This window comes from Leuciscus leuciscus (genome assembly GCF_965113295.1).
Source record: "Leuciscus leuciscus genome assembly, contig: HAP1_SCAFFOLD_608, whole genome shotgun sequence".
NCBI lineage: Eukaryota > Metazoa > Chordata > Actinopteri > Cypriniformes > Leuciscidae > Leuciscus > Leuciscus leuciscus.
In genome coordinates this window covers 6,140-17,783 of record NW_028118131.1, presented here as the reverse complement: position 1 = coordinate 17,783, position 11,644 = coordinate 6,140, and the positions used below count along the sequence as shown (strand labels likewise).

At 40.6% G+C, this 11,644-nt stretch overlaps 1 protein-coding gene across 1 annotated transcript; it reads right to left on the bottom strand.

Annotated features, from left to right (window-relative positions):
• Window positions 1–1,065: 1,065 nt before the first annotated feature.
• On the bottom strand, window positions 1,066–6,062 carry LOC309491825 (paraneoplastic antigen Ma3 homolog; the record flags this gene model as incomplete). Its single annotated transcript, XM_082190852.1, has 3 exons — window positions 5,767–6,062; window positions 3,029–5,725; window positions 1,066–1,115 (listed from the first exon to the last, which is right to left on the bottom strand). The coding sequence occupies exons 2-3, from the start codon at window positions 4,710–4,712 to the stop codon at window positions 1,066–1,068; spliced, it is 1,734 nt and encodes a 577-aa protein (XP_082046978.1). The 5' UTR covers window positions 4,713–5,725; window positions 5,767–6,062.
• Window positions 6,063–11,644: the final 5,582 nt, after the last annotated feature.

Here is an 11,644-nt window from a genome sequence, read left to right as displayed (position 1 = left end):
ACGTCGCCATTCTTCTTACGTACGACTACGATTGGGGATGCAAAAGGAGACTCAGATTCCCGGATGACTCCTGACTCTTTTAACTCTTGCAAATGCCGTCTGACAGCAGCCAGATCATGAGGGTGGATCGGACGGGCTCTTTGTTTAAAAGGGGTTTCGTCAAAAAGCTTTATGTGATGCTTGACTTGGGATGTTCGACCAAAATCAAGGTCATGTTGAGCAAACACATCAGACATATCACTGAGCTCCTTACTGATCCTATCCCTCCACTCTTTAGGCAACGGCGAGTCCCCAAAGTCAAAAGTAATCACTGCTTCGGAACAGCTCCGACCAGCAGGTACAGATCCCACCTCGCGTTCTTGAGGGATGATACTCTCGATGGCATGCACCTCAGCAACCACAGCATTTGGCTGCAGTACTACAGCCCGATGGGACTCATTCCGTAACTGGACAGTCAACTTTTGCGTTGAAAATGATGGCACCTGAACTACACCTCTTGAGAAAAGAACACCTCCAGGAAGGGAGGAGTTTGATGGGGGCTCCAGAAGAACACATTCTTTAGTTATTATGGATAAGCAATTCACATTTGCCTTTCCGCAGAGAGCAACTGTCTGCTGTGCTGGAATCAATACGGGCTCCTTGCTTTGTAGTCTCACCAGTCCAATGCATCCATTGGCATTCTGTTTATGCCGTAATTCCAGAGTTTTAAGCACAGCACTGTACCCGTATCGTGGAGAATGGTGTTCAAGGATATTCAAGTTAGAACATTCCTCATACAAAGAATCAAGCGTATTCATCCCGATTAAGACTTGAGATTGTTTTTCTGGTTTGAAGTCAGGAACGACTAGTGCCAGTGTGGAAATTTCAACCTCAGATCCAACCATGTCTTCTGGAAAAGTTATTGGAATTTCAACATATCCTTTGTATGGAACTGGCTGACCATTTGCTCCACTGACCTCAAGCAGAAGATTCAGGGGCTTGATAGGATGATTAATCAAGCAAGCCTGGTAAAAGGACCAAGGAACTGTGGTCACCTGATACCCTGTGTCAAGTAAGCAATGACATTCAGTCCCTGAGATTCTGACTTGTGCTGTACACTTGGATCCGACCAGATGCTGAATACGGAATTTGTGGTGTGAAGGAGATTTGTTGCGTGGGCCTGAGTTTATTCTGGGGGGACTACCTTTAGGTTCCCTAGTTCCAGTTTGTCCCGCAACTGGAACTGTTAGGCGTTTAACCCCCTGAGGTCTACGGTATCGCCGGCGATACCAGCTCGCTTTTTTTTTATTAGTGTAAAAGAAACTCATAAATACTCTGTTGACTTTGATTTTCCATAGGAGTTTCATACATCAATCGATTCTGTTAAATGTGTATTATTTTTGTGTATACTCACAATAAAAACAAAGTGTTGTGCTTTTTGCCAAATAAAGAAAAATAAACACGAAGCGAGTTCTGCCTTCTCTCTGCCAGTGAAGTCCATTCTGAAACGCGTCCGAAAATTAACAATAACTCAGCGAATACTCAGTCAAACAGACATACAGACAGACAGGCATGAAGCTTGAATTCTCTTCTTTTAAATGAAGTCATTTATATAAAAAAACAATTATTCTCATCTTGTGAAATCTGTATTAAAAGAGAGCGATTCCAGTCGAGCTCATCTCATCTCATTACGTTATAATCGGCCCCGCCCACGGAGAGCGCGCGCTATTCAAACGCAAATGGCTGAGGCAATCCTGTGAACGCCCCCATCAGCTCGAGAAAACACACACGTTTATTTAGATCATTGTTTACACCGTCTTGCAGCGCTGTGAGGAATAATACTAATCGAAAATGTCCCTCAGAAGTGCGGGTATATCGAGGAGCGAGCTGAGGAATACAAGTAAGTTTTTTCCTTCTCACGTGAATTTCTTCACGTGGGTTTCTGTTTATGAATGAATAAACGGCATGAATGCGCGCTGTTTACCACAGCTGGCAAAGACAGTTTAAATTTAAATCGCGTGTGTGAATGAATGATGATGTTTTAGCAAACTGTATTGCTATACTGAGATAAGTAAACATCGACTGAATGTTGAAATAAAATGTAGGCTATTTGTATAAGCAACGTATTAAACTGCAAATTAACAATATGCCCTAATATTTCATGAAAACAACGTTACAGTCAGACGAAATATGAAAGACAACATTTTGTTGACCAGATTTGGGTACAGTTTTTACTGTAGAATATACTGCCACATCAAATAAGCTTTTGTTTAGCCATTTCTATATATAAAATACTATTTTTGTCAAAAATAAAGTCATCAACTAAGATGTTAGCTGTTCCAATGTTGGTTATATTCAAACTAATGAATACATAGATAAAATGTAGGGCCTATAATCATTTTTTTTTACAAAGAAAGAGTACACTTGAAATATTGTTGAAATTGTAATTATTGTTGTAATTGTAACCATTTTAATAAAATAGCAAAACATATTTACAAGATAGATGTAAGCAAAATCTTAAATGGTCAATATAAGTCTTCTTCTAAATATATCTTTTGTCAGTCAGTGTCACACCTGAGTGAATGGCTCATCATTATGCAGAGTGGGTGTATTCTAAGGTGTAAACCACTCCTCGTTCACGCCCCCTCGCATATTGGCTTTCCAAGCAAAACCTGTTTTACATCAATTTAAATCAATGTATGGTTTTATGTGAACGATAAAGCAAGACTATTTTCACATAATTTTGAAGAAAAAACTATAGGCGACGACATCCATAAGTCAAAAGTCTTATTGCCACATATTTAGTATGTGTTTTGTGGTCTTATTTCAAAAATTTTAATTTTTAGTTTTTTCGATAACCACGCATAAACATTATTCTCTCAAAAATGAAAACATGTACATACATGTGGCTCACATATTATTGTAGTCCTGTTTGTGCTATATAGAGTGAATTTACACCTTTGCCATTAATATGTTTATAAGCAACTGAAAAAAGCACAAATGTCAGGGCATGTCAGAACACCCCCAGGGCCCAAAAAAACGCTCAGACTCCAGAGGGTTAAAGAAACGGCACCAACATGACTGTTCTCTCTATCCCACTCCTGTTGCTTCAACCGCAGTTCGTTTCTTTTCTTTTCAACTAGCCTGGGGTTCGGAGAATTTTCGCAGGTTACAGATATGTGGCCATCTTCACCGCATCTGAAGCAGTAACCAGGGCGTGGTCTGGATTTCATGACAGGATCACTGTTTGACTTGGACGGTTGCTTAGCAACAAACTCAGGAGTAGTGGAAGAGGGCAATGTCTTATGCTTGGGTTTGACAGTCTTTCTGGACGTTGGAAGAGTCAATGAAGTTAACTGTTCTTTTAACTCAGCAATTTGCTTCTTCAACTCAGCAGTCTCAGACAACAATTTTGACTCATGAGGGGATTTGCTTGAAATGGTAGTATCTTGGCTATAAGCATGAGCAGATCTAGGTGATGCTTGTGGTTTCTGCTTAAAAGCACTGGTGTGGCTACTCATGCACAACCATTTCTGTGCACTCTTGTCTTCTCTAGTTCTAAGGGAACGCAGCAAGTCTTGGAACTCGATAGGGTCGTCTCTACGAGTTTCGAGACGAAGCTCAGAAATAAGGATGTCATCCCAGCAGCCTCTGCAAAACTGCCGTAGAAGATGATGATTGGCCTCAGACGATTTAATTCCACTTCCCCTGACTGCCTTGCTCAGAGCAACTTGAAGCCTTTGAAGATAGCTAGATGCTTTCTCTCCATCATTCTGAAATGTGTTCATGAATTTTGAGAACAACTCATCACCATCATCAATTGCGCCATAAGCTGCGTCAAGCACATTAAGGTAAGCTCTGGGAGAGGCACGCGGCCCTAAAGACTTGACGATATCAGTGGCAGGAGGTAAGAGACTCTCCATAATTCTCCTTACTCTTTGTAAGTCAGACACAGAGGGGTCATCAAAGAGTAATTCAACATTACAACGCCAAGTGTCATAATCAGATTCATTGTTAGGCTGGGGAATTCTCCCCGAGAAAGGGCGGAGCCTAACTACAGCAGTAGATGGAATTGCTGCAGCGACTTCGCTCTTAACTATATGCTCCACAATAACTTTCTGCACCTCAGCAGGATTGAGCTGAACGTGACTCATGGTGTCTGACAACCATTTTTCATATCTTGGTAAGTCATCTTGACTGAGTGTTGGCTCATTGAGAATGGAACAAGGACTCTGGACATTCCTCTTGGATGCATTCTGCTCTTTAATGGAATTGAGCTCATCAAGTGCAGGCTCATTTGCATCCACCTCATCTGGAATTAGAAAGCTTGATATCTGAGAGAGTTCCTCTCGTAGCAGAGCACTGAAGGATTTTCCACTTTGCTTAGCAATGGTTTTCAAGGTGGATAAGTAAGAGGTTGTGGCACCAAAACTCTCCTCACAAGAGTAGACACTGCTCAGGGATCTTATCTGGTAAGTTAAGCTTGGGTCGTCTTTATCGGTGTAGCTAAGGGGTAGCAAGGGACTTATTGATTCAATAGCTGATCCAAAGTTGTACTCTACAATGGTGTGGTCATGATACTTGGACTCAGGATCTTTAATGGGAAGGACTCTTGAGATGGATCCATGACGTTTTAGAAGATCAAGGACCTCTTCATCCTCAAGAGTGTTAATTGGTCCACTGACTAGAAGAGCATTTACAACTTTGACACTTTCCTTCTGTACTATCTCCATGTCCTCAATGTAAATTTACTTGGCACACTAATAAACTGATTTGAATGTCTCTTTCGTCGATTTTTTCTCTTTTTCTTTTGGATGTAAAGTATAGATAAAGCTATTAATTACACCTCCTGGCTGGCTCACCACTTTTATGTAGCACACGTGTCAAATAATATTGCACTTGTTACTAATATTATCCTTAGGCCAGTAGGTTCGACTATGGAGGTGTAATAAAGACAACACTGGTTAAATAATAAAGGAAATCTTTGTATTTAAATGAACTATTAATGTAATTGTTGATTTTCAAAAGAAACAAATAAAAATAAAATAAATATCAACAAATTGTCACAGTGATAGAGTCTCAATTCAATTCACAATAAATGAACAATTTCACTACTCTCTGTTGTTCGTTAAATCAATTGGGTGCACCCTCTAGGCTATAATGATTCCTAGAATACTACACCTTCAATATCAATAGCAAATACAACCCCATAAACATTTACTAATGTTTACAATTGTAAAATTGGACAGTTCACTGAATCACATTCAAAAATAACATCAGAATTTAATAAAATGTGTAAACAAACAGTTTAGAAGAAGACAGTTCAATTAAATTAGTTCAAAAAGACTCGTTTGAACTGTTCAATCCAAAAGGATGAGTTCAAAAAAAGTTCAGTTCAAGCTTGTTTGGAAGATTTGATTCAAAAGATTCAGTTCAAACGATTCAGTTCAAAAGATTCAATTCAAAATATTCAATTCAAAAGATTCGATCCAAAAGATTCAGTTCGGAGAATCCACAGTTCCTTAGAATTGTGGAAAAATGATTCTATAGTTCCAAAAAAAAAATCAGTTTGTGCAGGAAAACAAAATACTCTGAGCAGTCTTTCAAAAACAAAACTCAGTCCCGTTGAAAAAGCTAACAGGCACTCAGAACTTTCCTACCCAAATCCAGATGTTGATGTGAACTCAAATCTTGCATCAATCAATGTTCATCTCGCTGGGAAGGCTCGCCATCTTAGATCGTAACGCTGAAATGAACACAGTTCCAGCGTAGGACAAAAAACCTGACCAAATCCAAAGAAAATCGACCATATAAATGTTTCTTTTTCAATCCTTTCTGACGATCTTAACTTTTACATAAAGTTATGCTGCTGCTCGTCTCACAGTCACGCAGAGAAAAGAAAATGGTTCCCTCCATACAGCAACTAACGTGGTGGGGCGGGACTTTGACATAAACATCACGTAATTGGACAATAAAATGTCAATCATCACACTGATGCATTTCTTTTTGGTTTTATAATTTTTCTTACACTCTTTACTAATTTCTGGTTATTTTATTATTTTACCAACTCTTTAATTAATTCTTTTTTTTGTAATACATTTTTATTTTACAGGGTTACACTTGTTGTTGACGAAGACATTCATTCATAAAATGAAAATGATTATGTGTCAGTATATGCGGAAAAGATGATAAACACACAAAAGCTGTGTTTATGTTTCATTCAATAACTTCATTGTTACTTTCCCTGTGTATTCTACATGTCATCAGCTTTCTCTACCATGAACAGGATTATAATCGGTTTCCCTCAATACCTCATACTCAAGGATTTCCCTTCCGTTGATAGTGATATGAAAGACCAATCTTGCACCTTATTATGGAAGTAGGCTGTAGGCTATTATATAGGCTACAGGCAAGCAGATGGACTCAGAATATGAACTTAACGTGCAAAGTTTCATGCTGAGCGTTTCGTGATATACTGGCACACAATCAACACATACATATAGTATGCATACGTGTATTGCATTAGCTTAAACTGTCACAGCACTTGCATACTGTCCTCCTATTGTTAGTTTAAAGCTAACATTTTTTTGATCATATTCAGTGTAATCGACACTATAATCCGACAGAACAACATAAATAAGGTGGTTTTAGAAAAAAACCCGAGCTTCTAACTCCACCTGGAGCGTGTTATTTGTTTTGCAAAAATCCAGCGCTCCCGCTTCATCAGGTCCAATCAGCGCAGGGGGGTGTGAGATCTGACTGTCAATCACAGGTCGTGCACACGCCACAGATCCCCCCTCACTCGCGCACGTTAATATCACATGCACACGCCACGCCTGAAGTTCGCCTGGAGATTGCATGAAGCATGATGGCGGAGAGAAAATCTACTAACAAGCTTCCAATTCCTCGGTTATTGCTATCTATGGATAGATTAGCCAGGGCAGCCTACCTCCGAGTCCATGGTGTTGATAGATGCTGAAGAGACGGACGCGTTCACAGAAAATCAGGTACACACGCACAGTGACGCACTGACGAGCACGACCTCGATGGGAGGGTGCTCTCTGGTAGTGGGGAGGGGCATGAGAGTTGTAAACATTCAACATTTTGGCTAATCGACCCAATCTGCCAGACTTGCCGACGGCAGCTTTAACTGTAAATCGCTTTGGATAAAAGCGTCTGCTAAATGACTAAATGTAAAAATTGGCTTGACATTGGACATTCGCACATTTAGGGACCGTCTCTAAAGTTGCATACAACATTGGCATACACGTTTCTAACTTCAATTTACTTCAAACTTCAATTTATTTGAATAAATATCAAAAATCCAAAGGGTGCGCATTATGCCTGACACTAAATGAACACTTTACAGTAGGTTTTATGACTGTAAGTTGTTCTATTCAAAGAGCAATCGGAGTCAGAAACGTGTATACCAAAGTCGTATACACTTTAGAGACGGTCCCTAAATGTGTGAATGTCCAACATCAAGCCATCTGTATGCCAGTCTATCACTGGGAAACGCTCAGCATTAAGCTTTGCGCGTTATTCGGTTGTTAAGTCGTGACGTAACCACTCTCCGATAATACTCTTTCCGGGTCCAAAGTCCAGGTCCTCTCTACCTACCTGCCGCTTTCGCTAGTGTTTTGGTTATTATTGAGTGTTTTTACAATGCAGCAGTGCTGTGTCCCGTGTCCCGAGCTAACTCACTTCAACCTCGTAAATCTTATTTTTCATTGATGCCTGGACTCTACCCTTAATTATGCCACCTGAGTGATGAGCTACACTAACCACTCTGTTGGTGTTAAAGGAATTTAAACCCCTTTTGACCGCCAAGGGTGCCTCACTAAGAAGGACGTGATCGTAAATAAATTTACAGGTTCCACCATTGTTATTTCTGGACGAGAGGAGCGCTTGGACCCGGAAAAGGCTAAACGTCACGCGTGACGTCAGACTTAACAATCGGATTCTGAGTCCATCTGCTTGCCTGCGAGTTTGGTCTTTTACATCACTGTAGTCCATTAAGCTAGCCTACGTTAAGCGTTGTATTTGTCCAGCAGGGGAATCCTGAAGTATTGAGGGAAACCCTAATAGCCTGCATGCAGCACATCCACAATATAAAGTTAAGGCAACTAAACAACCAAGAGAAATATATGTCAACCTCAAAAATGTAACATTGGATCTGTATATCCGCATCGGGGAATAACATTATAATCTCATTCACGGTAGAGAAAGATGCATGTAGGCTACACAGGAAAAGTAACCGTGAAGACACTGAATTTATCATAAAACAGCCGTCATAATAATCACAAATACACTTACATTGCTGTAAATGCGTTTTATGAATGAATGACTTGTTCTAACTGTTGCTGGTCTTCAACACGCGCTTTTGCACCATCTGCTGGTGAGGTCGACTAACAGCAGATGGAGAGTATGCTCTGCAATCTACTGCTTTTCCTGCAGTTCCTGGACGTCAATGTTGAATTTACTGTCGAATTTGAACCACTGAATTTGTGGAAGCGAATTTGCAAAGCGAAATAAAATGGACCGAAAATTGCCTGTTGAATATTATTGGTTGTATTTTTAAACAATTTGAATATTTTAGAAGTGAAATATGAAAGGTGAATATGGATTATTGAATTTTTAATAATGAAAAGGTGTTTGAAATGTTTTTAATTGAAATATTCACAGCTTAAATATTCAACCATGTTGAATTTCAGCCCATAAAAATGTAAGCACTAAAAATACAATGCATTAAAATGCAAGCATGGTTAATGCAATGCCTATTTTTTTTCAAGTAGTGCAATTCAACAGGCTTTTTATTTAAAAAACATTTGACATTATTTTACTTCCATACAGAAATGAATAAAGGTAAAGTGTTTAAATGCTTCAAAAGCTTGGTCGGCCATGTGTAGCCATTGTCACTTCTCAAAGTTTCTTTGTCAAACAAGAGAATGGTCCATTTATTTTGTATATTTAAGAAGTCAGTACTTGAGACTCCTCACATTGCTGTGATATTCCATTTATTGAGATCCAACCGCAACTGTTTGACTGTATTTGTCTGTTGAACAGATAAACAGAAATCGTCTCGGTTATGACTGTAACCTCAGTTCCCTGAAGAGGGAACGAGACGCTGCGTTGTAAGTTTACGACACAATGGGAATGCCTCTGCGTGATTACGTCTTGAAACATGTGTGAAATCAGTCCAAGGCACGCTGGAATTATGGCAGGGCAACACAGTGTCTTGTTCCCTCTTCAGGGAGGCGAGGTTACAGTCGTAACCGAGATGTTCCCTTTCAAGGGAACTCGCGCTGTGTCGTAATTTTGTGTCACTATGGGAATGTAAATACCTATAATGATGTGTGCCTGTCTTGTGTGAAATCAAGCAAGCACAACTTAGACAATAGCACCTGGGACCCCAGGGTGGAGCCCAGGTCAAGTTCGCAGAACCTGACGAATGTATACGGAGAGGACCAGACCGCCGCATCACATACGTCCTGAAGAGAAGTCCTAGAAAGTAAGGCATTAGAAGCCGCCATTCTCCTAGTTGAATGGGCCTGGACAGTCAAAGGTGAAGGCCATCCAGCCGACTCTTATGCAAGAGAGATACCCACTCGACCTCCCACTGGGTACCCCTTCCTGGGTGACCCGAAACATACAAAAAGTTGATCAGACATACGCCACAGGGCAGCTCTGTGGACGTAAGTATCTGGTGCCCTGACGGCAAAACAGATTCAATTTCTCCTGGTCTGATATGTGAAAGGCAGGAAGACAGAAGGTCTGCAATACGATAGATCTTGCCACGCTTGTGGGGACCTTGGGAACCTTCATCATGCCAGGTGCAAATTATTAAGGCATAAAGTTTCCTCATGGAGGGAGCTCTGTAGTGAAGAATGGTCTCAACAACCTCAATTGAGAGACGAGCCTCTATGAGTTGGGCCCCCTCAAGGGCCACACCTACAGCTTCCATAACTCTGAGTGGGGGTGAAAGATTGAGCCCCCCACCTGAGACAGAAGTTCCCTCCTGACCGGAATCTCCCAAGGAAAGCTGTCGAAGAGGGATATTAGATCAGAGAACCAGACTCAGGTTGGCCAGAATGGGGCTATTAGCAAAAGACGGGCCCCGTCCCTGAGAACTCTCTCCAGAACTCCCGGAGGCAGAGCAATTGGGGGATAAACGTACAGACAGAGCCTCGGCCACATCTGCACCATGGCATCCAGCCCCATTGTAGCTGGATGTATCAAGCTGGATGCACCATACACTGCATGAAAAGAGGTGTATCCGGACTAGTAAATTCCTGTAAACACCACTGATTTCTGGAAGTATGCACAAGTATTTCTGACCGTATATATAAAATTCCACTAGTCCAGATACTTCCGTAATGATACCATTTCGTTGCCATGGCAAGAAATCCCATCAAGGATTTTTTTCTGGGGACATTTTCACACCTAAACCAGACAGCTATTGGGCCAAAGACTTTCCACAAAAGTCACTTTATTGGTCAACTTGAAATTCATCCCACCCAAAACCCTTACAGCAAAATGACTTTATTGGTTACATTTAAAATATACCCCTCCCAAAACCCTAAAGGTGAATGTTTTGATTGTTTACTGGCCAGGTGAGCAGACAGAAATATGGTTTAACCAATAATTGATTGTTTGTCTTTATTGGGGAAAATAGTAAATAGTATCTAAAACGTAAAAACAGTCAGAAATCAACTATTTCAACAGAAAACAATATTTAAAAATACAACATCTACTTTGAATTAAATATTTCAAACAAAGGCAGTAAACAACACATGAGATGATGTGTCCCAGCAGACACCAGTCCTCACTGTAGCTCCTGCATGAATCCACATCAACAACATCTTCCTCATCTTACATTGAGCTTCACCATTTCTGTCCTCCACAATACTCTTTCTGTGTTTGTCTCTATTAACCTCGTCTCCAGCAACTGCAAAATAACAGTAATGTAATCACTGAAAATACTAACTACAGCCTATTTAAAGAGAGTTATATCACTCCCTCCAGGAAATAAACGACACCATGGTTCTGGTTACTGATGGATTTATTGCTCTTGTCGTCCTTTTCTCCGCCATCGCATTCACCATCAATGAAATCCACCGTCAAACTACAGTATGACAATGTAAAAGATAAACACGTTCACATACACTATAAAGAGGTAAATACAAATACACACGGGAAATACAAACGTAATACACATACCTCGCTGGCTGCATATAACCAAGAGGGAATCAGTTCACTTGAAAATACCCGGTTCAAAAAACAAAAATGAAAAACATCTTTACTTCTTCACTCAAAACACGAGTAACTCTTGTAATCCACACACGGAGAATAACTTCTCACCAAATATGAGAGTACGAGAGTACTCTCGTGTTGCGTAAGTTTAGCTTACGTTACGAGAGTACTCTCGTGTTGCGTAAGTTTAGCTTACACTACGGGAAAACTCCTTTTCTAGAGAATACTGAAGCAAAAAATTATCCTTAATTTTAGAATGTAAAACGCATTTGCTGCAGCAGGCAGACATAGGTGAGACAGCTTGCGCACCTTTTGGCTGCTCTGCGGCAACTGCTGCAACCTATCAGTGCGTCTTGGCATGACTCCAGCGCCAATGGGAAGCCTTCCCGCGCTGTCGTCATGGCCCGCCAAA